The 27,130-nt window shown below is 38.4% G+C and overlaps 1 protein-coding gene and 1 long non-coding RNA gene across 31 annotated transcripts in view; one reads left to right on the top strand and one right to left on the bottom strand.

Moving 5' to 3' along the window:
• Positions 1 to 15,417, top strand: part of MYCBP2 (MYC binding protein 2) — a 256,284-nt gene extending 240,867 nt beyond the window's left edge. For 29 of the 30 annotated variants that reach the window (XM_070239261.1, XM_070239263.1, XM_070239259.1 and 26 more), the window contains 9 exons: positions 778 to 906; positions 1,286 to 1,418; positions 2,700 to 2,803; positions 3,785 to 3,973; positions 4,792 to 4,899; positions 6,130 to 6,339; positions 8,869 to 8,976; positions 9,610 to 9,775; positions 14,584 to 15,417. In XM_070239261.1, the coding sequence (XP_070095362.1) occupies positions 778 to 906; positions 1,286 to 1,418; positions 2,700 to 2,803; positions 3,785 to 3,973; positions 4,792 to 4,899; positions 6,130 to 6,339; positions 8,869 to 8,976; positions 9,610 to 9,775; positions 14,584 to 14,699 (1,263 nt within the window). In that variant the 3' untranslated portion in view covers positions 14,700 to 15,417. 30 annotated transcript variants of the gene reach the window in all.
• On the bottom strand, positions 338 to 26,832 carry LOC138918541 (uncharacterized). Its single transcript, XR_011428019.1, has 3 exons — positions 26,706 to 26,832; positions 4,927 to 5,059; positions 338 to 940 (listed from the first exon to the last, which is right to left on the bottom strand). It is a non-coding gene; the product is annotated as an uncharacterized lncRNA (long non-coding RNA).
• Between the last annotated feature and the right edge of the window lie 298 nt (positions 26,833 to 27,130).

Here is a 27,130-nt window from a genome sequence, read left to right as displayed (position 1 = left end):
AAAATTATTTTATAAAAATTTATGTTGTTTTACTTTCTGGTAAGCTTTAGCTTGGCTTTAAAAAACACCCTGCAAGTCAAAATACACAATTAATGGAACTCTTGAAAAATTGTGTCACATTGCCCAAGTTCATCTTACAAACCTGTCTCACTTGGGATCCCCTCTCCATAGTAGATTAGGGGCTTTAATTATATAAAAAGCTTGCCCGTTCTTCTCTGAGTCACGTTTGCATCATATCAAAATGTGTTTTTAGCCAGACTTTGATTCTATTTCTAGATTTTGTACTAAATTGTAATCCATCTTATGGTAAGAAGAAAATAAAGCAGTTAAGAGAGGCAACATGACATTACCATTTATTCACAAATGTACTTAAAGCAGTTTTGATAGAAATCCCGAAGTTCACTGGAAGGAAAGACTTTAGGTGCTTTCAGCATTTCCTTATTAACGTTCAAGTTTCAAAAATGAATCATTTATTCATTTAGCATACACAATGTTTGAATATAATGGGGAGAAGTTTTCTTAAGTCACTAAGCAAAATATATGTGTTTATTTATCATTAAACCTGCATAGCACATTAATCACTGAATTGAGGGTTTTGAGAGATTTTTAGTTAAGTACACTTGCCATAATTCTGTTTAGTGTTCAGATTCTAAATTCTTCATAGACTTCAGTTCAGCATAATAGTCTCATTGTTGTAAGTAAATTATATTCAATTTGTATGAGTACTTGAGACTTTCTTCTTAATCTAATATAACAAATGGAAATGTCTTATTTTAGCCCATGTGTGATAACCATGATGATGGTGAAACTGCTGCGATCATTTTATGCAATGTATGTGGAAATTTATGTACTGACTGTGACAGATTCCTCCATCTTCATCGGCGAACCAAAACTCATCAGAGACAGGTGACGGTTTCTGTCTTTACATGCAGAACAGTATCTGGAACATAGAATATATACAATAAATTTTGAAATAAATGTGGAAGGAGGCTTGGTGTAATGGGAAAAAATGGACTTTGGAATCAAAGACCTCCGTGGAGTTCCCAACTGTCTAGCTTATCAACTGTGTAAATCAAGCAAATTGTTTAACCTGTGTGAGACTCAGTTTCTACATTTATGAAAATGGGGCTGTTGTGAAGATGAAACAGAAGATTGGAAATATCTGGAACTTCTTAGTGTGCTTAGTAAATAAAAGCCATTATTATTGTTATTGAATAATTAAAATTTATACTTCGTCTTTCAGGGAGATAAATATACTTTTCCCTTTTCTTTGATGATGCTATAGGTCTTCAAAGAAGAAGAAGAAGCTATAAAGGTTGACCTTCATGAAGGTTGTGGTAGAACCAAATTGTTCTGGTTGATGGCACTAGCAGATTCTAAAACAATGAAGGCAATGGTGGAATTCCGAGAACACACAGGTAAAAAAGATTCAAGATTGAACTGTCCCTTAAAAAAAAGATTGAACCCTGCGTACTGATTATAATTAAACTAGATGTTTAATTATTTAATGTGAATAATTTTGAGTGTATTCTGATAAGTGGTTATGACATCATTGATCACTGTCTATATTATTATATTTACTAGACAAAGTTCTATGGTAGAAAGAGCATTAGACTAAAAGTCAGGAAACCTGGTTTGCCACTAACAAGCTGTGTGACTTTGGGCAAGTCATTTTATCTCCAAAACGTGGTTTTTCATTTTGACTTTTTTTCTAAAGTCTGGCATATTCCCAGCTTAAAGTTACAGGGAATCTTGCAAATCCTCAATTTACGGCATCTCTGTAGTCTGCCATTTGTCTGACTAACACAAATGTCTCATGTTGGAATTAGGTGTAAACCTGAACAAATGTAACTCTAAATACAGGTAACTTTTCATGCTACAAGAGCATGGTATTTTTTTTCTCATAGCTGACTTTTTTCCCCCTATAATCTGTCTGTGCCATATATTATATTAATAAATGTTCTAATGTTGAACCATTATTCATAATATAAACTATCCTTTTTTAAAAACCATTTTCTATAAATATTGCTCAATTTAGTGTATTACTGTTATGGTTAGAGTTTTTGTATCTATGTTTAAAAAAGAACTTGATCTGTATTTTCCAAATCCTTCTGTTCTTTTTCCTGTTCTATTCTGGTTTTATGGATTCTGTTCCTTCTTTAACTATTTCACACATATTCAAAGTCCTTTTCAAATTGCTCTATCTCTAGTTCCTTGGGTGTTAATTCTTCTGTCTTTGAAGTTTCATGTTCTCTGATGATAAGTTTTCTCCTATGTCTTGTAATATTGTTATTATAGAAAGTTACTTAAATGTTTCCCTTTCTTCTTTGTATTTTTATTTAATTTTTGTTGTTATATTTTGTATGGTATTGTGCTTTATAGTGAGGGGCTTGCCATATCTGCTCAAGCTGCTATATTTACTAGAAGTCTAGTCTATTTCTTTTTACTAAAAAAGTGTAAATAAATCAGTTAATTTATTTGGCTTTGGATAGATCTTTAGTTTCTTATCCCTTTTTTTGTGTAATTATTTACTGTGTAATTAGGGCCGCTGCAACCCTTCAGCTGTAGAACTGCCAGGCTGATTTCCCAACTGATACAAACGTGGTGTGGCTTCTTGTTATTGTTTTTTAATTAGTTATATTAAAATGTGTAGAAAATATATCCTTAAGGAGGATTCCTCTTGTTCTGCTTGAACCTAGGCAAACCCACAACCAGTAGCTCGGAAGCATGTCGCTTCTGTGGTTCCAGGAGTGGAACAGAGTTATCTGCTGTTGGCAGTGTTTGTTCTGATGCAGATTGCCAGGTGAGTATACAGGCAGACCACCCAGTAAGGAATAGCACGCATTCCCTCATGACACCTTCACTTCATATTAATAAGAGTTCCAGCTCAGCATCACTCAATTTTCTAAATATATCAAGAGTTAAATGCTGGGGCGAGCCCCGTGGCATAGTGGTTAAGTTCTGTGTGCTCCACTTTGGTAGCCCAGGTTTGCGGGTTCAGATCCTGGGCACAGACCTACATCACTCATCAGCCATGCTGTGGCAGCACCCACCTATAAAATAGAGGAAGATTGGCACTGATGTCAGGGCTAATCAGGAAAAAACAAAGAGTTAAATGCTTTATCAGAGCTAGAGAATGGATCAGATAAGGCTCTCAAGCCCAAACCAGACTTTTTTGTGTTTCCCAACTACCATCACCATATATATTTAACATTTGCTTTTGTGCCTAGAAGCAGTTAAAAATCTTTGGACTACATTTTCTTTGCCTCTTACGTGTTTTATTCGCTTATTTCTCTAAAATAAAATTCCAGAATCTGGAAGTTCTTTAGGCCTGAACATCTATACACATTTCCATGCTATCCAAATATTTTTGATTACTAATTTAATCAACAAGAATTTGGATTGTGCCCAGATAGCAAAAGATAGCTGTATTTTTTTTTCCAGTTCCCATTTTGGGGAGGGGATGGGTGGTGATTGGGAGATTGTAACAGGAATTTTTTTGCTTCATGGCTATGCCTGATAACAGATGAAAATTGTAATTCACTTTTTATCAGCATTCCCTTTATGTGGAGTAAAATTTTTTTAAATCATATTAAAAGAAAAATGAACTCTGTGAATAATCCTAAGTTATATTCAAATAAAGAAGAAAAATAACTTTCCTTTGTTGTAATTTAGCCTTAACATGTATTTCCTGTGGGAAAATATAAATTAATATAATGGATATAATTACCAGGATGTGTGCCATTTTGATACGTTGTGTGCCATTGTAATTCATCTTTAACAGGAATATGCTAAGATAGCCTGCAGTAAGACACACCCTTGTGGCCATCCCTGTGGAGGTGTTAAAAATGAAGAGCATTGTCTGCCCTGTCTACATGGCTGTGATAAAAATGCCACATCGCTGAAGCAAGATGCTGATGACATGTGCATGATATGTTTCACTGAAGCACTCTCGGCAGCACCAGCCATTCAGGTTGTCTCAGCTTTTAAAGTATTAAATGTGTCTAGATTTTAAAATGGGAAATGTAAATATACTTGTCAAATAAAGAATTGATTGAATGTTTTTTGTATAATTGAGAGAAAATGTCCCATTAATACCTACTAGTTTAGTAAAGAGCAAATTCTGTCTCATTATGCTCATTAAGCACTCATTTTGTGTGCTTAGCTTTAATGTGTGATTTGTATGAGCCTATATAATCAATAGAAGGTATATAATGTTCATAAGTGAGGAAAAAATAATTAGATTATTCAATAGCTACTCTCTCCTTGATTTCCAAAATCCAGAATGGTAGTTTATAGCATTATGTAATTGATCTGATACATACCTCTATACATAATGTATACACTTACATCTATAATATTAATAATATTATGGAAGTTACTATTTGCTAAATACTTTTTTTTATAACTTTTACTGGTTGTTTATTTATATTTTCAGTTCTTGTGATTCCAAGATAATGAACATTCTCAAAAATAAATCTTAAATCTTTATTCAGTAGCTTGCTCTTCGTTCTGTGAGATACGAGATTGAATGATTTTACATTTCTCCCTAACCCAGCTTTCTCTCTATAAGATGGCCTTAATATATGAATGATGAAAAACTGGGAGATGCTGAAGAGCTAGTTATAACATTCCATGAATAGTAGAGAAGTGCTGAAATTTCATTGTACTAAGTTTCTTGATTTTTCTCTTAGCTGCTTTAAGTAGCACCTTACATTGAGTAATCTGCCAGTTACTCAAGTGTTTATCATGATTACATTTACTTATCTCCTTCTCTTTTCTTTATTTAAGCTGGACTGTAGTCACGTATTCCACTTACAGTGCTGTCAACGAGTTTTAGAAAACAGATGGCTTGGTCCAAGGATAACATTTGGATTTATATCTTGTCCCATTTGCAAGGTATGAAAAGAACCAGAAGTGACCTACTTTTTATTTTCATCTTTATCTTCATCTTTTATCTTTCAAGATAAATGTGTTTTCAGCATCTCTCAGTGTCCTTTGCAGTTTATTCTTTACCACCAGCTTCCATCAGGTTCTGCTCTCCTCATCCAGGTGGTACCTGAGAATATTATAAGATCCCTGTATCTATTATAATGCGTTTCAAAACAGTAATTGTCAATTAAAGGTTGGTTAATTTAAACATATTGTGTCAGGAAATTCATGTAAACATTTAGACATGCATTAAAGGGCATGCATGCATGCATCATTATTTTCAGACCCCCTAAGAGTTCGGATCATGTGACATGGCAATGAGTGACTACCAAAAAGAAAAATGAGTTTCTGATGCTTGTAGGTACTGATACCTGCAATTAAAGAGTGAAATCTGAACTTTCAGTGCCATTAGGACAGAATCTTTTAGAGCTTAGGTAAAATACGGAGAAAATTTTTGACATTTTGACACATCTTTACAAAGATCGTATGCAAAATAGCAAGTTGTTTTGCCAAGCTAATACTGATTAACAAAAAAACCTTTGTTTAAGAATGTGATTGACACTGTGTTGTCTATTAATTCTTCATCCCCTTTTGTTTTGTTCAGTTCTCCCTATTTTCTTATCCTCAGATTTACAGACTGGTATACAGGGTATAAAATGAAAAGACTTAACACAGTCATTGCTTAGTTAGACTGAGAAATAATTTAAAAGATTGTAGTATTTTGCTCTTCCTTCTCAGATAGTACCGCAAAGAAAGGTCACGTTTAGAGAATGATACATGAAAGTGGTATAGAAAATATTACCTGCACATTTCCATCACCTGGCGTTCTACCCTGCCCCTAAGGAACCAAAATACACACACATGCATGCACAGAGGGAGTGTGTCTTATTTGTGGTAGCAAGGTAACCTTCTATCCCCAGAATGGCTAAGGCAACAGGAGATATATTTCATACTCAGGAATATGAAGCTAATAAAATGGGATTTTCATGCTCTTGCCCCACTTGCCCCCATTTTTCCTGTCTTGGAAAAATATGGGCTTGTAAGAACTTCACAAGATTATTTTTAAATGGCATTTTTGTTTTAGAAAATGTTTGGTTATCTCCTAGCACAGTGCTTAGCACTTAGGTGCACACTAAATGTTTGTTGAATTAATTAATAAATGATTCCATTAAAGAGTGATCATTTTTTTAATTTCAGAACAAAATAAATCATATAGTATTAAAAGACCTGCTTGATCCAATAAAAGAACTCTATGAGGATGTCAGAAGAAAAGCCTTAATGAGATTGGAATATGAAGGTCTTCATAAGAGTGAAGCTATCACAACTCCTGGTGTGAGATTTTATAATGACCCCGCTGGCTATGCCATGAATAGATATGCATATTATGTCTGCTACAAATGCAGAAAGGTATGCTATAAATTATACTAAGAACTTTTAAGAACTAGAGATTACGGATGTGATTAAGGAGTTGAATTATATAGTGATAGCCAATTATTCTTATGCATGTCTGAAGTTAAAAATGAGAAAGCTTGGTACTGTGATTCAAGTTGAATTTATTTACTTAATTTGTTTTAAGATTCTTTTTAACCCATATAAACTATTTCTAAAACATGAAGTATTTCTGTACACAAGCCATTTCTCATCAGTAATAACCTCCAGTTTGCCGAATCCAGTTGGTTCTTGAATAAATTTCTCATACTTGATTCTTTTGACTATTCCCTCCTTAAAATTCTCACTTCCTTGGTTCCCAGGAGAACCTCCTTCCTTTCTGGTGATTTGTCTTGAACTCCCTCAAAGAGTTCCTTTTCATTCGCCTATCCCTGACATATCTGTTTCCCCAGCACTCCATTCTTGCCTCATAATACCTCATCTTTGGTGACCTCTGTACATCCATGCCTTCGCCTACCACGTATACTGTTCTGACCTTCCAGAATTTTTGAGTTTTACATACAGATATCTAACTGCCTACCAGACGTTTGTATTTCCTACAGATACTTCAAAGTCCACGTGTCCAGTATTACCGTCATCAACTATGACTCTCTCAATCTCCAGTCTTTATTTACTAAGACCTGTCAATTCTGTCTTCAAATCTCTCAATTTTTTTCTTTCTCTTACATCTTTGGCAGCCCTAATCATTAATTATAGTAGCCTTGTTACTGAGCTCCTGTGTGGAGCCCCTTCCCTCTCTATTCCATCCTTTATACTTACGCTGCTACTAGTAGATTAATATAGATCTCAATGTGATTATGTTATTCTTCTGTAGCCCTGTCCACCTCTCCAGTCTCATCTTCTGATATGCTACCATTTGTGCCCCATGCTACAAAATACTGAACAACTTGCAATTCCCCAAACTTGGCCATGTTTGCTCACTCACTGACACCTCCTTGCCATCGTGTAGGCTATTTCTCTTCACAGAATGCTCTTCTCTACCAGCTGCTCTGCATTTCACTCTCACCTGCCACCTGCCTGCACACACGTGCTCATATGCATAGTCAAATCTATCCAATCATACTTTCAGATCCAGCTCAGGTCTCACCTCCTCTCTGAGGTGCCTATGCCTCTCCACCACCACCACACAATTTTGATATCTTGCACACATCCATCCTAGCACTCGTTATTCTGCATTATGATTACTGGTTCACTTGTCTGTCTGCCCCACTTGATAAGATCCATGAGGACAAAGACTTTTTTCATTTCTCTGTCATTAGACACTAAGTTAATTAGAGAATGAATAAATGATTGAAGGAATCAATAAATGAAAGGTGCATAGTCTCCCAAGGTAACCAAAAAAAAAACAGATAACGAATGGAAGGCTAAAGAGGTAGATGATAGCCAGAAATGCAGACAAATATGCATACACCCAAGGAAAGACCAATAGTGTGCATTTGTGAAACTTGTATTGTTACAAATAATAAAATATTATTTATTGTGTTTAGTATACTAAACATCATAAATGAATATTGTTGTCATCACAGGGATGACAGTCAAATGTCCAGAAAGCCAGGCAGAGAATCGAGAAAATTGAAACAGCTAGAATAGGCCCCAGGATAAATGAAATATTTCTGAGGCTGGATTTAGCTGGTGGACAACCATTTATAATGTCTGTATCAATGGAGCCTATCTTTTGACCTGTTTTTCTAGTATAGATAATAGATTTATCTTGACTCATCTTGTTTATCCCCAATTATGGACATAGCTTTTTGGCTATGCAGATTGCCCCAGCTACAACTGGCCTCATTTATTTTGTGCCCAGAGCAAATAGAGATAAATCATCTATCATGATAATTTCGTTTATTCAAGTATCTACATTGGATGCTGTTGAGTTCCTGCAATTAATGTAGCTTTCTAAGTATGAGCAGTATTCTGAACAGAATTGCCAAACTTTCCTTTCCTTTTTGAAGATTTTTGTGTGATCAAAACTGATTTTTTCTTTCTCATTAGCCTCAGGATTATAATTCTGTACTAATATTTATTTTAGGCATATTTTTTTCTATAGTATTAAAATTTGGAAATTTCTAAGCATACTTTTTAAAGCAGAAGAAGGGAATATGTTATTTAATATTTCAAAATGAGAAAAACTAAACTTTGCCCTGAAAAAGCATAGTTTCTCTTTACTACTTAATATCCTATTATTGATATTTATTTGAAATCTTATACAGTTTTTTTTGTTATTTTGCTTTGACAGTACAATGTTTGAACTTCCTACTGTAATGATTCTGTAATGAATCCATCCCAGAATTGAAGTAGCTTTCTCTCTTACTCTGATCTGCCCTACAGGCAGCAAAGTGGGCATCCACTTGGCATTGCCAGGGAGTGTCTAATAGACAGTAATACTTCCTAAGGCCTCTTGATCTTACTTCCACTCCATCCATACTGGATCTCCCATGGCAGAGTTTTCCTTTTTCCTGCTATAATATAAATATGTTTTCTCCACAGGCATATTTTGGTGGCGAAGCTCGCTGTGATGCCGAGGCTGGACAAGGAGATGATTATGATCCCAGAGAGCTCATTTGTGGTGCCTGTTCTGATGTGTCCAGAGCTCAGGTGGGCAGAACACTTTATTAGAAAGGACAGTTTAAAAACCTTAAATGTTAAACTTCTATTTTTTTGTTAATAATAACATAACCAATATGGTGGGAATGGTATAGCAGACTTTTTCCCCAGTGTTTTCTGGTGTTTGTACGGCAGTATATACTTTTCCAAATTGTTTCATGTATATTATTTCTTTCGGATGGTATTTGTATTTTATAATTTTGTCTCTCATGAAAATAAGTAGTAAATTTACTTATTTCACTTTCTTAAACCTGCAGTCACACTTTTATGTTTTCCCCTCTTCACTGAAATCTTTATAGTACATCTATGAGACAAGTGAAATATTAATTTTCAATTTGGCGGACAGAAAACATTCACAAGGAAATTAAGTGGCTAGCTTATTAAATAAGATTGGTTATGATGGAGCTGGGGTTAGAACTTGGGGATTTGTCAGGACATGTTATGCAAAGCCACGTATTTATTCATTAATTTTTTTAATGGATGTATCGTCAGTTTTTCAATCAGTTTTAAGAGGTATGGATACTCTCAAAAGTATGAATCACTGAGCTATATATATGACCATCTTAAGTATAATTTAAAAAGACTCGCTATAATCTTGTGTCTATCTATTTTCTTTTGCTATAGATGTGTCCAAAACATGGCACAGACTTTTTGGAATATAAATGTCGCTACTGCTGTTCAGTGGCTGTCTTTTTCTGTTTTGGAACAACACATTTTTGTAATGCTTGTCATGATGATTTTCAAAGAATGACTAGCATTCCTAAGGAAGAACTACCGCACTGTCCTGCAGGTATGCTTTTAATATTTTTAAATAGGATTATGATGTATATGGTATCTAGTTTTATTTAATGGTCACATGAGAACACTTTGTTTCAAGTGGCAGAAACCCAGTTCAAACTATCTAAAGAGGTCTGGCCTGGTGGCGCAGCGGTTAAGTTCCCACATTCCGCTTGGGCAGCCCGGGGTTCACCGGTGTGCGGACATGACACCTCTTGGCAGGCCATGCTGTGGTAGGCGTCCCACATATAAAGTAGAGGAAGATGGGCACGGATGTTAGCTCAGGGCCAGTCTTCCTCAGCAAAAAGAGGAGGATTGGCAGCAGATGTTAGCTCATCTTCCTAAAAAAAAAAAACCTATCTAAAGAATCAGAGGGAATCCCTTGGCCCTTGTAAGCTTCTGACTTTTGACTTTGTGAGTGAAGTAGAAGGTAAGATCATCATCATGAGTGAGGGGTGAGGACCTATAATGGAGCAGACTGCTTGCAGAATGAGAAGGCAGTCAGCTAAGATTATTAAAAGGGTTGCTGTTCAGCACTAAAGGGCATGTGAAGTTTGAAATTGTAAGTTGATAACAGAACCATTTAAAGGGATTTCGTGGGTTTTGTTTTTTTTTTTATTTAAGAAGCTTAGAACTAGTGCCATAAAATGTACAAGTGGTGTGATCTAGAATGGCTGGGAATTGGCAGTGTGTGAGAATTATAAAGCCAAGAGAATTAAAGAAGCCACTGAGAATATAGGAGAAATGATTGTGGAGGTCAGGCTGAGAAAAAATGAATATGAAGCCAAAAAGATACTCAAAAAATTGGAAAAGGTCAGGAAGCTGGTGATGACAGTGAGGTGGAATACTAGGCTTAACAGAAGTGAGAGAAGTAGAAGGAGAGGCAAATGGGGCCGTCAAAGAGAAGTTTATATGAGCTGTATCTGGAGTTAGTGAAAATACCTATACAAGTACACATGCCGCAATGTGCAGTGTTGTAAAGCTGGGAAACACACTCTCATCCATGGCTGGTCAGAGTGCAAATGGTCAAACCCTAACGTGTCTCTCAAAATTCAAGTACATCTAGTGTTCCACAATCCCACTTCTGGGGATATACCTACATATGTGAGGGAAATAAAAAGGGCAAATACACCAGGTTATTGATTGCATCATGCTTATAATAATAAAATATGTAAACAATGCAAGTATCCAGTAGGAGGTTGGTTAAACACTAAATACTATGCACCATTAAGAAAAAGAAGATGACTGAGGATGGAGTTTGTATGTACTGATAGGGAAAGATCTATAGGGATAGTGTTAAATGAAAAATCAAATTACAGAACAAGGTATATATAGTATACCTTGTATGTCACCTTTTGTAAGAAAGGGAGAAATCAGTATATATACTCATTTGTTTATATTTGCATTAAAAAACTGGAAAGATATGTAAGAAATTAATAAAATTGATTAACTATTGGGGAAAAAGGGAAGATGGGGTAGAGATGGGGGAGGGTGACTTCTTATTGTGTAAAATTTTTTAACATTGTAATTTTTAAACCATGTGAAATATATTATCAATTCAAAACCAAAGATAAGATAAATCAGATTTTTTAAGTATGGCTACTTTTTGCTCTTTGCTCATGTCTAATAGATATTGTTGTATTGTTCCTCCTCTATTTTTAAAAAAATAGAAGTGGTGGACTTTGAAAGAAGCAAGATCAGAATACTGTGAGGCCAGAAGGTTTAAGATAATAGCCAGATTGGAGATGTGAGCCATGATTAGCAGGAGGAGAGTGGTGAGCTGGAGGTCAGCAAAAAAGGGAGTGAAAAGGGGCCAGTGTTTTAGCTTCAGGGGAAGAGGGATTATTGAGTGAAAGTTGGAGGTTAGTGGTCTGGAAATTAATGGCAACCAGGAAAGTCAGTCTTGCCTCCTGGCCTTATGACGTGGAGGAGCTTGGGAGATAACCAGCTTCTAGTTGAGAAAGTGTAGAGGCAAGCAGTGTAGTCAAGGAAAATCCAAATTTTACTTATTGAAAGCAAGTTTCTTCTATGTTAAAAAACAAAGCAAACAAAAAAACACTGAAAACTTTAAGGAAGTTAGCGGGGTAGTCACTGAAAGAGGACCGTCAACGCTTCTCATACATTCACATGATCGTCCCAGTCAGCCAAGAAAAAGGACTTTGTCCTTTAAACAGTTGTGAATTACAGGAATGAGGCGGGAAAGGAGTTAGGGAGAGGCAGAAGAAGGAACTGACATTGATCCTGGGTATTTTTACATATATTTTCCTCACCTAATTTTTCTAACCTACAAGGTAGATAGTATTATCCCCACGTTCACAAATGGAAAATTAGGGCCTTAGAGAGGTTAAATAACTGGCCTCAGATCAAGATTGAGGTGTGCTCTCCCAGCCTCACACATTCCTCCAACTCATCTGATCATTTAGAGAATTGGAAGAGAATTAAAGGAGACCCCACAGTGAAATCAGCAGGGAAGATGGCCATGCAGCCTACTTACAAGGACGGAAGGATCATTCTCTAACCGTTGTCAACCCATTAATTCTAATTTTTAATAGATGGATGAGGACAAGAGTCCAGATTAAGAAATTGAAGTAGATAATCCCTCTATCCATTCCTTTCTAAAATATTTCTTGACCACCTTCTTGAGCCAGGATATTTAATCTTCACAGCACCCTGTGAGTTAGATATTGTTGTGCCTATTTTAAAGATGAGGAATTTAAGAATCAGAAAAATTAAGGTAACTTTGCCTCAGTTTCCTTATCTGCAAGATGGGGCTATTTCCTGCCTCTAGGACTGAGAGAAGATTAAGTGGGTTCACACACTAGAACAGTGCCTCAATAATAAGCACTCAAATGTCTGCAGGTGTTTTTTATTTTTTAGCATAACGTTAGATTATGAACTCCTTGAAGATAGGGGCCATATACATCCATCTTTAAATCCCAAGCGTCTAACATAACGCCATTCATTTGTTAGGCACTCAGTAAATATTTGCTGAATAAATGACCATTTATTTTTCCCTGAAGAAGCGCAAGGGCTGCAGTTTGCAGGAGCCACCGTTGATGGCGTTGCGTGCCTCAGCTAGCTCCACCGTTGATGGCGTTGCGTGCCTCAGCTAGCTCCACCGTTGATGGCGTTGCGTGCCTCAGCTAGCTCCACCATTGAGTGTCCCCGTCCTGACCACTCTCCCCACCCACTGGGGGCAGGCAGAGTATCAGTGTGTAGTATGATTTGAGGATGAGATACTGATATACTTTATAACAGGAATAATCACCTTCCTAACAAACCTCTGGTGTGCTCCCACCTTGACCCATCCTGGGGTCACATGCCTGCATTTATCTGAGGCAGCACTAACTGCCATCCTTGTGTCTGTTAACTGGAACCAGCGGTTGACTTCTCCCTCTGAGATCAGCTGTCTTCGGTTTGATATTTCCCTTCATGCCTTGGTTTTACTCCTATACGAAACTTTTTATTCCTCTAGATCAGGCCATAGTGTGTTCTTGTTCAGGAATCGTAATAACAGCTTAACATTTATTGAGTATTTATACATGCCAGGCTAAGAGCTTCTTAAATACTAACCTTTTATCCCTCGTGTTTTGCTTTTTTAACGTCACAGAAGTTTTTAAATCTGGAAGAGGTAATTTAAATGAGATCTCATTCCCCATTGATCTGGATAAGCTCATTTCATCCGATGTCATGCTAGTTTTCTCTCAAACAAAATCAAAATTTACATTAATTATTTTGGAAACTAGCTGTAGGAAACGAAGGCATAGTTGTATTCCTCCCTCTGCTGTTAATAAGGACTCTGCATTCAAGTATGAGCCCAGCCTGTATTCCCTACACAGTAAAGCTCTTCGCTTATAGAGGAGTTAAAAATCCTTTTTAAATAATATGAAACACATGACACGAAGCACATTAGCATAGCAAGTCTTTTAAAAAAATAGAAAAGTATAGTTTTTCATACATTTTTAAGCCTAGTTTATTTTGATTAATATCCACAAATTTTTATCTTCCCCAAAGTGTTTCTTCCAGATTATTACATTTTATATTATTTTACCATTCACATTTTTAAGATGATTAATTTTCATTTTTCTACTAATCTCCCTTCAAATACTTTTTAAAATAACACTAATACAGTCAGGCATTGTTTACTGGTGGGGATACGTTCTGAGAAATGAATCGTTAGGCGATGTTGTGTGAACATCATAGAGTGCACTTACACAAACCTAGGTGGTATAGCCTACTACACACCTAGGCTCTATGGTACTAATCTTAGGGGACCACCATCGTATATGTGGGCCATTGTTGACTGAAACACATGACTGTAATCATTCTTCCCATTTTACCAATTGTGCTTTTTCTTCACAGAAGGTAGAAGGGTAACATGGCCTATTTACACTTAAATTTGATTTTACCTGGAGGATAACATTCTATATAAAGTCTCCATATGTTCTCATCCAGAATAATTTTCTGCTAGGCTAAACTGAGAGATTTTGTTGATTGCTCTTTGTTTTCAGATGATGCATCTAATTCATTTATTAATAGAAAAAGATCTGTAGCGCATCGTAGTTATCCCTGGGCAGGGTGTTGTGGGTGAGGGACCCTGTCCCTTCTTCTGTTGTATATATCTGGAATGTTGAATTTTTTACGGTGAACGTTTTTACTTTTGTGGTTAGAAGAAAAGATAATGTTTTGATTTTATATTTGCATAACCATAGTCATGTTATTTCTTTGAAGAACTTTTCGGTGATGTATATTTACATTAGGTTTTTATGTGTGTATTTTTTTTTCAATTACATTCTTTTGCCTCCTTCAAAATTTATACAGGTCCCAAAGGCAAACAGTTGGAAGGAACTGAATGTCCACTCCATGTTGTTCATCCACCCACCGGGGAAGAGTTTGCACTGGGTTGTGGAGTGTGCAGAAATGCTCACACTTTTTAGAACACTCAGATTCCTTTGTCTACGGAGAGAAAAGTTGCCTTCATCCTCCAAGCGGATGTGATGAAGTTTAAACTCTGCTCAGGATAAGGACGGGACCATTTTTACATCCATGAAAATGAACCATTCACAGTGCAAGAAGGATGCCAAATACCATGTACATAATTCTTGCTATGGAAAGTTTCCCCATTATTTCGGTTTATCTTCTTTTGAACCAAGACATCAAACTTGTGAGGTGTTTGCATGTGGCCATTACCGTCATTGGCCTGTGAAGCATTGGACATTTATAGATAATTGATATAAAAGAATTGCCATACCTATGGACTAAGAATGATGCTGGCTTTCAAGCAAAAAAGAAAAATAATCATTGTTTATTGTATACTACCTTTTTGTAATCCTGTACAATTGCATCACGGGTGGGGATAAAAAAAGGAATATTCTGGTTTATTTCCTAGACTGTTATTTAAAAAAAAAATTGTGTTAGGACGGCATATAAATGTAATAAGTATCACACTGTATATAAAGATATCAATGTTTGTCCTGTATAAGAATTACTAAATTACAAATGCAGTTTCATTTAAACTTCTAGGTTAAGTTTGAGCCTGAAATTTTAATGAAGTGCAATACTGAGTGTGCCTCATTATCTTGCAGCTGTAAACATATTGGAATGTACATGTCAATAAACCACTGTACATTTTTATACAGTGATAAAGTCTAACAATTGTGTATGGTGTTGCTTGAAAAACAAAATTTAAATACTTTTAAAGTCTAAAAAACTCCATCCAATTTTCCTTGGAAAGAAATTTACTACCACAGCACAGTGATAACTTTCAAAACTGTTAGGGAAAATAAGAGTAATGAAGTAGAGCCAGCCGTGATGAGCCCAGTGGTTAAAGTTCAGCGTCCTCACTGCTTCGGTGGCCTGGGTTCGTTTCCCAGCCTCACAACCACCCATCTGCCGTTTGCCATGCTATGGCAGCTCACACAGAAGAACTAGAAGGACTTACAACTATGCACTGGGGTTTTGGGAAGGGGAAAAAAAAGAGGAAGTAAATGTTGGAATAGTAATTACACTGGGTAGAAATATATATATATATTTATTTTTATCCATAAACAGACATATGCCAAAGACAGAAGAAAACTTTTAGGATATCGAACAACCTCCATCTTATTAACCAACTCCTTTTTGAACTTTTATAAAACAATTAACAAATTCACTAGTGTTTTCTTTATCTACTATAGACTACAGTGTATTTCAGTAGCTCTTTTTTCAGTTAACTCATGAAATTGACAAATTGTTGACTTATGACTCATCGTAAATCAGATTATATTTATTTCACGAGACTGACAAAAGTTTTGATCAGTTTTATTCTAAATTCCCATTTTTGAAAATATATAATTTGTTACTATCCATGATCTTAATGACATTTATTGCATTTGTGAGAAATTTAAAATAATCTTTGCCTTGAAGGAACTTGAAATATAAAGTAAAGATCAAATCTGAGCACAGATAACTATTTAGAATCATCGAATTTCATAAAAATGTCCAAGCCAAATGCTTCAGGATTTGGGAAAGATCGTGGTTATTGGTGTTTTTGTTTTTGTTACAATTGTTGTTGTGGGGGGGGGTAACTAAGAGACTGAGCTGCATCTTGAAGAATAAGTCACATTTCAAAGGGCAGAGATGTGAAAAAGGCATGAGGAAAAATGTATGTAAGTAGAAAATTCTAGAATGTGAGAACAGTGTAAGTAGTCTAACTTCCCAGTAGTGGAGACCTTACTGCATAAAAAAAAAAAAAAACCTGAAAATCACAAGGACTGATCTCTTCATGATGCAGTTTGTGGATCCACTGTATAAGCACCGGGGCTTCCTGAGTAAGGAAGGACTTTGAAACAGTACAGAAGTTTTCCCTTCATCTAAATAAGAGACATCTGAAGAATCCCTGAAAAAGTAATAATACCACTTTCTTTTAAAATCTCTCAAGAGCAGATTATGCAAACTTCCTTTGCAGCACCTGATGGTGCCTCAGAGTTGCAAGCAATTTTTAATTGCCCAATGTGTTTGAAAGCAGGAGGAGTAATTTGTTGTCATTGGGTCCCAAGCCAAGCTGAAAGGGTTGCAGGCAGGACTAGTTCAGTTTCAACCTCTAGAATACCTGGGATTAACATTTCATGAAGAAACCCTGATACCTTAAGCAGAAAAGTTTGTTCAAAAGAGATTCCAGAACCTTCTATTATGTAGGCAACACAGCCTGTTTCTTCAAAACAATCATTCTGCCATGAGGATGTTGGGCGACAGGCATCAGGAAGGACGACCCTGCTCCTCAGACAACCCCTCCACCCAGCTTCCACCTCTCAGGACCTGCTTAGGAAGCCCTGCCTCTCCTTTGCCAGCCCTCGCCTATCACAGTAATCTCATTCCATGCCCAGGCCTATGGGGGACAACCGAGGGGACAGGCTCAGGATTGGCTTTAAATGTTTCCAGAAAACACGAAGTAAGTACAGAGACAGAAGCTCTTCCTAGGTATAAGCCAGGGAAACTGGAGGGGAGAATGCGATGAGGCCATTGTAAATAAAGCTGACTTAAATTCATAGGCCACAGCAAAGAAACTAACCTTGAGAATGCCACACAGATAGGAGACATCACAGACACTTAATGAGAACTGTAAAGAATACCATTTTGTGTCTGTTAACATTGCTGGCAAATCGATCAACTCCAGTGCGTAGCTTGGAATGGAAAAGAAAGGGAAACTATCGAGATGGTTTGACTAGCAGGAGCCATCTCAAGTTAATATTCTAGTAACAAAAGGGATAAACGCAGCAAAGCCCTGTAATGGATTCTCACAATGACTTCAACTTAGCTTCATTTATGAGGAAGCTATTTTTAATCATATCCTAAGTGTCTATAACCAGAACACTTAAACATTATAGGAATAAGTTGTGACAAAGCACAGAAGGGAGATGGCTTTGGCACACGTTCGTCTCAAGTATACTGTGCACAGACCACCTCCAAATGCTGTATGTAATGTACCAGGTAGGAAACAGCAGAACCATGACAGCAGGTACTGGAGAACCTGGAAAGAAACTTTCTTTTCCTGTTATATTTTCAGGCCTAGGAAAAGCCACTTTTCTTCAGCAGTTTTCTGGCCAGATTGTTTAGGTCTGAAAACGCCATATTCCATCTATTTGAAAAATATATGCAGTACTCTCTTCATTCACTTTTCATTCACAGTGGTTACTGATGCTCCTTCCTTTCCAGATTTTTCAGCCCCAACATCTCTCCCTGCCTATTTCGTCACTGAATTCCACCTGTACACAGTCACATGTGTTTCTGACGGTGGCTGTAGAATGGAACATGGCAACTCATTTTCCTGAAAACTGACAATAGTACATAAAGAGTGCTGAAATTGAAGCCAGAAGACTTTAAGTCCCAACCCTGCCTGTTTCGGTCCTGTGACCTTGAGTCAACCCTTACCCTTTATTAGTCACAATTTGTTAGAAATAATACCTAATCTAAATCAAATGAGAAAATATTTACAAAAGCACATTATCCCACAGTGAAATATTATTCAAAAGTGAAAAGCAAAGGAGAGAACATTTATTCAATTCCTCAGTAACAGACACTAAAAGGTAGGCATTTTATTTAATCCTCTCAGCAACTGTATAGGGTAAAACATTATTAATCTTATTTTAGCAGATGACTTTTAAAGGCTTAGAGAAGTTAAATAGTTTGCATTAGATTCCAGCAAATCTAATATAGATTTGACTGAAAAAATACCTGAGATGTGAATCCAGATCTTTCTGTCTCTCAAACCCAAACTCTTTCTAACACATCATGCTATTACTATTACGTTACCAACTGGTGCTAAGAAAAGAATTTATAAAGTCGTAACTGGACACTTGTAATATGGGCAAGTTTGCAAAGGGAACAAGACAAGCATTTGCCTCAAAGAGTGTGCAGTATAGATCTGGAGTGCACGGCTCAGATCTCCCTTCAGGGGAGACCCTACTTCTAGGAAGGCAATTAGCCGACAGCCTCCAGCTGCAGCACCTGTGGGATCCACCACAGCATTTGATTGAAAGCCACGCTCTTCCCAGGCAGCCCCAGTCAATGACAGAGCATGGCAGGGGTGCTAGAGCCTGGCCATTTCCTCCCAAGGGAGCACTCCTTCCTGGACAATCTGCACCAGACTCACGCCAGCAGAGACTTCCTCAGTGCTGCACTGCAGTCAGAGGCTTTCCTACCCAATCTTCCTTCTCCCTGTCCTCTCATAGACACCAAACCCACATGGCAGTTGAAGGCTCTCCCTGCCTACTCCTGCTCCCTCACGCCTTGATCTCTCATCGGCACTACCCCCAAAAGATTTCTTGCACTTCTAACCTTATTTTGGCATCTGATTCCTAGAGGACCTGACCGACCAACACAGGAGGATAATACATTTAAATGACTTATGGTTGCTTCATTTCACCAATGACATAAGGTAGCTTAGAAAAAATACATAGACAAATACTAAAAGACAAATACTGGAGGGAGTTACAATGAAGAAAAATTATGAAAAAAAATAAAACAAAGATTAGAGATGAGTGTCCAGGAAGTAACCATACAGTTTTACATAGTTGCTAGCGAATAGGCCATCAGCTTTGCACTAAATATCTTGGCTAACAAAGCACTAAAAGAAACATATTCAATAAAAACTTAACAATGTCCATTTCCTCGAAAAAAGCAAACGCAGGTATTCGAGCCTAATCTTGAAGGATGGATAAGTTTTGGCAAGCAGAAGTGGGCAAGAGCATTCCTGGGAGAGTGTGGTGAGAATTAAGGCAGTAATGTGTCCTCAGAAGAGCAAGTAAGATGTTTTGCTTCATCAATTCATTCAATAAACACTGGAGCGCGTGTTCTACATCCACTCGATGGTACAAGCTCCTGAGGGTGCGAACCATATTCCACTTGCTTAGTAACCAAGACTTATACAGAGAAGATGCCTGATGAATGAACTGGGTGTGTTACTGAATAAATATGTGTGGCATGCTGTGCCAGGTGCTAGGGATGAGACGTTCACAGAACACAAATGCAGAAACAAGTAAATAAAAGGTTATTAAGAACTATAATCAAGGTTTTCTAATCATAAGAGAGAACATTTATTGAGGGCTTACAGTGGTCAAGCACTGTGCTAATACATGGGTGTGGTAGGCAGAATAATGGCCCCCCCAAATATGCCCACATCCTAATCCCCGGGAGATGTGAATATGTTGCCTTACATGGCAAAAGGCACTTTGCAGACGTGATTAGGGTACAGACCCTGAGATGGGGAGATTTTCCTAGATAAACCCAGTGGGCCCAATGTAATCACGAGAGTCCTAATATGGAAAAGAGGAGCAAGAGTGTCAAAGTCAGAGAAGGAGATTTGATGACTTGAGCAGAGCTCAGAGATAGAGACATGAAGACTGTTCACTGTTGGTCTCAAAGATGGAAGAAGGGTCCAGGAGCGAAGGAACACAGGCAGCCTCCAGAAGCTGGAAAAGGAGAGGAAACACATCTTCCCCCAGAGCCTCCAGAAGGAATGCAGCTCTGCCAACACCTTGATTTTACCTACTTTACATACGTTAATTCATTTAATTTTAATGACAATTCTATGTGGTATATTCTTCTTCTTATTATTATTGTTATTGTTATTATCTACATTTTACAGATGAGGAAACTGAAGCACAAAGAAGTAACTTGTCCAAGCTCACATATCCAGTAAAGGCAGAACTGTGATCAAAACCTAAACCATGACCCAGATCCACATCTTCTCCATCTCACTCTGCAGCAGCTCTGACTGAGCAGTGGAGACTGGGGGCTCTCAAGCTTGCAAGGCCTGAGAAGAGGATGAGGAGACAAAAATTCCTCCTCTTGCGAGGGAACACCAAACTGGGAGACCTGAAAGGAAAGAGCTTCAGAAGAAGGAGAGGAAATGGGGAAGAAAAAAAGAGAGGTCAAAGAGTGAGAAAGAACATGTGGAGCATCCTCCTTATGAAACCAGAAATCCATAAGGCCCTTCCCTTGTATGATTCAAAGGAAGGACTAAGAGAGAACTGAAAGTTCCTTTCCTCGTCAATCCAACTGCTATTTAGAGATCTACCTGCCCCTCGGGAAAGAACTTCATGCATCTTTCTCATAGTAAGTTCTGTGGTTCATCTGTCAACTTGGAAGGCAGAAAATCCTTCAAAAAGAGGCAGTTGTCATGCCCAGTCTTTTTCCTGGGGCTCCATCCAAGACAGGCCCATCCCCATCCACCACCATCTCTATATTACTAGGCAGAACCCCCCTTGGTTCATGGCAGCTATGGAGAAGATGCCACGCCCAGCCCCACTCCCAGACACAGGACACGGTGAACCAAATTCCATGACCACCTTTCAGTTAAAAGGAAGCATGATCTGAGACCCAAAGAGGAGCCTTTCCAGGTCAAGTTTGCACTGGTAAGGAGTTTTTGTTGCAAGCCTAAGGAAGCAAATTCAAAATAACTTCAACAAGCAAGAACAAAATGCAATCTCTGGGATATCTCCAGGCCTGGGAATAGGGTAGAATCAGGGCTGGGGACTGTGGCTCCATCACTCCTCTAGGTCCTCTCTCTGCATCTATTTTGCTCTTCTTTCTCACTGCAGGGCACTTTTTTCTGCTTTCCAGAGCATGTGGTAGGAAATGACCACCTATAGCTCCTGGGTCTATATGTTACAAGTTCAAGCACCCAAGGAAAGGACTACTCTCTTTCTTTCAGTATTCATTCCAAATTCCCAGGGGAGAGACTGTCTTAGCTTGGATAGCTAAGGTGTCCATTTCTGGACCAATCAATTGTGGACAGGGGCCAGATTCATGTGCTACAGGAAGCCACTACTAAACCAAGTAGACGGGGAGGAGCTTCCCCCAAAAAGAGCTACCAGGTGGACAACTGAATATGTGTCCACTACAGGCGCCATAACAGATTTCAGTGCCAGGTGAGAGTTGAACAGGATGACCTTCTAATTACAATTCTATCAACTTACTAACTCCTGGTTTTGTGCTTTTCTTGCCACCTGGATAGATTGCCTGTCTCTCTTCTGCCAAATTTCCTTACTTTCTTCAAGATTTGATTCAAAACTGCCCTTCATCAATGAATGAGCTCTCCCTGTCTATCCCTATTCCATCCTGCATCTGATGCCCTTAGCACTTTTGTACACAGTGTTAATCTTATTATAAAGAACTTACACATATTTATACAAGTGTTTTCTAATTTCATTGGCGGCTGTTATCTTTCTAGACAGCTATCAAACAACAGAGCTCAGAGGAGTTTCCTCATTAGCAACCACCAAGTACCTTGTAGACAGTGGAGGAGAAAGAGGAGAAGGTGGAGAAGGAAGAAGAAGAGGAAGAGGAGGAGGAGGAAGAGGAAGGAGAGCAGGGGGAAGATCAGAAAGCGGAGGTGGAGTAGGATGAAGAGAAGAAGAGGAAGAAGAGGGGGAAGCGAAGGAAAAGGAGGAGAAGGAGGAACTTGGTAGCTGCAGTTTCTTTCTCCTGTGTTTTATTAACAGATTTCCTGTTTTCCATGAAGAGGTTCCCCATTCTTCAAGGGACTTGAGAAATTGGTGAATCATAAAAGCACAAGGATTCCTTGTATAATCTGAGTCTTCTGGTCCATAATCAAACTCACTTATGACTGTCCTCTCATCACCATCCCATTCACCTCTTAAGATTCTTCCCTCCCCTGTAATATCTAACTGCCCATGTACTCCCCATGACAGATTTATCTTTGTCACAGCATGGCTCAAGTCCAAGACACTACACCATAAGCCCTGCCCTGTCACGTTCTTTCATTCTTCAAAGAAACATTTACTGGGGCCAGCCCCACGGCCGAGTGGTTAAGTTCGTGGGCTCCACTTCAGCGGCCCAGGGTTTCACTGGTTGGGAACCTGGGTGTGGACCTGGCACCACTCATCAAGCCATGCTGAGGCAGCATCCCACATAGCAAAGCCAGAAGGACCTACAACTAGAATATACAACTATGTACTGGGAAGCTTTGGGGAGAAGAAGAAAGAAAAAAGAACACTGGCAACAGATGTTAGCTCAGGTGCCACTCTTTAAAGAAAAAAAAAGAAACATTTACTGAGCCAGGAACTATTCTAGGAGCCTAGTATCCATGAATAAAACAGACTAAGATTCACATTTTCATGGTGCTTAAATTCAACTAGAAATATAACGGGAGACAGACATTAAACACAGACATACAATATATAACATGCTACGAGGTGAGACATGCTGTGAAGGAAAAAAGGGGTTTCTGGAGTGTTATTGCCATGGTTTTATTTTTTGGTTTTAGTGGTACCTTGTGGGATTTGATTAATATTTCTTTTTAAATTTTTGCACCTATTTTCAAAAGGAAGATGTGGCTACAGTGGTTTTTTTTTCTTTTCCACATTTGGTTTGGTAATCACAATTATAGTAGCCTCATAAAATGACCTGGTGACTTTCCATCTTTTTTCTCCAACAACTTGTACAAGAAAGGATTAACTCTTCCTTGCAAGTCTGGTGGGGCTCACTTGCAATTCCCTCAGGGCCTACGGTTACTTGGAGAACAGGGCTTTGATAATTATTTCAGTGCTTATTGATCCATTCAAATTCTGGCATTTTATATTTTTCTAGGACTTTATTCATTTTATCTAGGCTTTCCATTTTATAGTTGATAATTATAACATACTTTTATTATTTTAAGTATCTGTAGTGGCTATATTTGTTCCCCCTTTTAAAAATTCCATATTTTGTTAATTTGCAACTTTTTTCCCCTTAATCAACCAGACCAAAGTTGTATCTACCTTATTCACTTTTATTTAAACCAGGTTTTGTTTTTGACAATCTTCTCTTTTTATTTTTTTCCTATTTTATTGATTCCTGCCCTCACGTTTGTTACTAAATCTCTTCCAGTTCGCTGGAAGATAACTGTCCACTACCATAGGACAAACCACTCAACACCTACTGGGTTAGAACAGTAGTTTATCATTGTCTCTCGGTTCCACGGGTTCACTGAGCATCGCTCCCTGAGGTTTTGTCTTCTCACAACATGACAACTGGTTCTTTGGACACACTGTCCAAGGATTAAGCAAGCATTCCAAGAGACTCAGGTGAAAGCTATGAGGTATCTTGTGATGTAGCCTCAAGTTTTAGAACATCACTTCTGCCTCATGCTATTGGTGAAACAAAGCACTAAGGCAAGCCCAGGTTTAAGGGCAAGGGAACAGGGCTTTACATCTCAATGTGAAGAGCAGCACTTGCTTACGGGGAAGGGAGGCATAGATGATGGCCATCTTGTAAACCGTCACTGTACTTTTTTGTTGTTTTGGATTTTTTCTGTTGCTTTTCCTTTCTTTCTTTTTGTGACTTGAGTTAAATACTTGGCTTTTGTTAAATTGTATTTGTTTCTGGATTACTATATTTAAAACTATGAATTTTACTTGGTGGCAGTAGAAATGTTTTTCACAAATATTGAAAAATATGGCATTTTCATTATTACACAAGAAAACATTTTCTTAATCTTTGTTTTGATTTATTTTCTAACTTATTTTAGTTATGTTATTTAGTATCCAAACAATGGCATTTTTAGCTCTCCCTTTGTTGTTTATTCCTAACCTTATCATATTATGGCTCACAAACATAGTCTGTATGATGCTAAAACTCAATTATTTCATATAATTAAAGTGATTAGAGAAAAAAAGAATTAAAAACAAGAGAACATCAAGAGAGATCAGGAAGATGTGAAAAAGAATCAAGTCCAAGTTTTAGAAATAAAAAATATAGGCAGAGATTGGCTTAAGAGACTAAACACAGCTAAAGAAAGAATTAGTGACTTGGAAGACAGATCTGAGGAAATTATGAAGATTTTAGTAGGGAAAAATAAAGACACAAAAATATGAAATTAAGAGACATAGAGGCAATCCTCCCATGCATTATGTAGACATTATGCATGGAGGTAGAGCATAACTCCACATCTCTTTAGTGTGAGCCATACTTAGTGACTTCTTCCAAAGAGGACAGTATGGAAAGGGAGAAAAAAAGTAACTTCACAGCAGAGCAACTTGACCTCAATCTCTGATTAATATTAACACCAAAAGGAATAAGTCCTTTTGACAGCATGTGCTGTTGATGTGAAGTGATGAGAATGGTACCTTATTCATTTGTGATCTTCCTCCCAAACACTCATAAACTCAGGCTAATCATGAGAAAAACAAGAGACAAACCCAAAATGAGGAACATTCTACAATATACTGGAGCAGTACTCTTAAAAACTGTGAAGATTATCAAAACAAGGAATTATAAGATGGTGTTTAAGGAACTACTCAACATAACCTAAGGTATCCTTATCAGTGGAGTGCCAAGGTGGGGTGGGGGTGGGAGGGGCTCATCCCCAGTGGAGAGGGTACACTGTCTGTGGAGAATTTAAAAACAATAATAAAGCTGATTAAATGTTGGCTTGCTTTTCATGACATTTCATGCATTGACAATTCTAAGCAAGGCTGGTAATAAAATAGCCTTTCCTGCTGGATGAAACTACTCCACAGCCAGCCTACCCCTGCCTCTCACCCCCCAAGCCACTGACCCTGACTAAGACAACTTATAAACGTAAACAAGTATTGACTGATTTAAACGTAAGCATGTTTCTTTTTTCTAAAAGGTGAAATAAAATCTTTAAATACCAATAACAGGGAAGAAGAGGAAACACTCAGTAAAGTGTGCCAAGATCCTTATCTTCTTTAGGGAGAGAATAGACTATAATAAGGAATTAAAAAGAGTCTACAACTGGAGTGTGAACATTTTAATGTAATATAATATATAGTAGTTATGTTTGCTGATTTCGTTTAATGTGTTTTGCTGACGCTTTATACTGTTAATCTACCTTTAAATAAACGGGGCTGTATTTGACTGACTTGTTCTTCTTCCTCTAATAATTATCATTGCCTGTCTTAGAACTTCCTATTGTCCTTCATCATCAGTCACTGAGGGACCTAAAAAAATGTTGCAGTTCAGGAACACCCACATTATTATGTTGGTCGAGACTTGTTCAGTTTGACTTGATCAGAGAGCCAGGCCCTAACAGAAAGTACAGACAATTTCCCACACTGAATCTTAATATAATTTTACACATGGCTTCCTACCTCAATTTTGGGGGGGCAGTAGAAGGGGAGAGGCTCCCTAAGCATCAATGCCTTCCAGTCTCTTACACATGGGTCAGAAGGTTGACATCTTTCGATAGAAAATGACTTTCTTTTGTTTTATTTTTGAGGGAGGCAGGAGGGATGGTGCATGAGTCAAGTTATGATTTGGCGCCAAAGGACATTTCTGACTTTAAGAAAACCCAGGATCCAAAAGTCGAAACTTTTAAAACAAAGTTAACTAGGTAGCAGTTACCCACAAAGATGCCTGAACGTACAAAAAGCTTCATCAGAGGCTTTCTTTCAAATAGCCATCTTCTCCTTTATACTTTCCTCATGTGTTTCACAAAGCTATTTACAAATTTCAGGGGTCTATCTACTTTATAAAGGTGGTGTTTAAAAAGTAATAACTCTGATGACAAAAGTCGTTTTTAGAAAAATAGGAAAATACAATTATTGTACATATAAAAATCATCTGTAACCCCAGCGTTAACACTGTCACCTGCTGTCACTTCTGTTAACCTCCTGTTAACACTGTCATTCTGCTATAATTCCTCGCACTTTTAAAAACACACCTTACGCATATATGATGTGTGTACTGTATTTTTACAGGCTGTGTTTTAACCCCCTGGGTCACCTGGCGCGGGCGTGACCATCCGCGGCCGCAGCTGGCCGCGAGGAGGTGTGTCCGCTGTCAGCAGCTGCTGTGGATCCTTCTGCCTGGACCCAGCTGCTGGGCTACAGCAGGCGCCAGACACGCCCTCCTTTCTTCTTTCTGCTCCACCTCCCTAAACTGGCCAGTTCCAGCCGCAGATCGTCTCTTAGGCATCTACCTAGCTCCAGCCCTCCTACCTTCGGCTGCAAAACGAAAAAGCTCCTAAAAGCAGTAGCCACGTCTCAGGAGAAAGGCGACAGACTCTCCTTCTGGAACAGGGAGGCGGAGGCCCCCAGTTGCGCCGGCGGCGCGCGCTCCCGCGTGGGCGGGCCCCGCCCCCGCCCTCCTCGTGCGCGCCGCGGCGGACACGCGCCCGCCCCCTCGGGCGGAGACGCGCGGGGAGAGGCGCGCGGCCGCGAGCTCCGGGCGCCATTTTGGACTCGGTGTCTGGGCCGAGGCACGGGGAACTACGCGCTGGCCGCCGCTCGCCGAAGGAGTCCCTTGCGACGACGAGGGATCCCGGGAGAAGGCCGCAGACGGCGCGGGACTGCGAAGGAAGCTTCTTCCTGGGCAGCCGGAGCCGCCGAGGTGGAGCCGCGTTGGCGCCCCACCCGGGACCGGC

The sequence above is a fragment of the Equus caballus genome, chromosome 17, assembly GCF_041296265.1.
Source record: "Equus caballus isolate H_3958 breed thoroughbred chromosome 17, TB-T2T, whole genome shotgun sequence".
Classification (NCBI taxonomy): Eukaryota; Metazoa; Chordata; class Mammalia; order Perissodactyla; family Equidae; genus Equus; species Equus caballus.
This window is presented reverse-complemented; position numbering and strand designations above follow the sequence as displayed.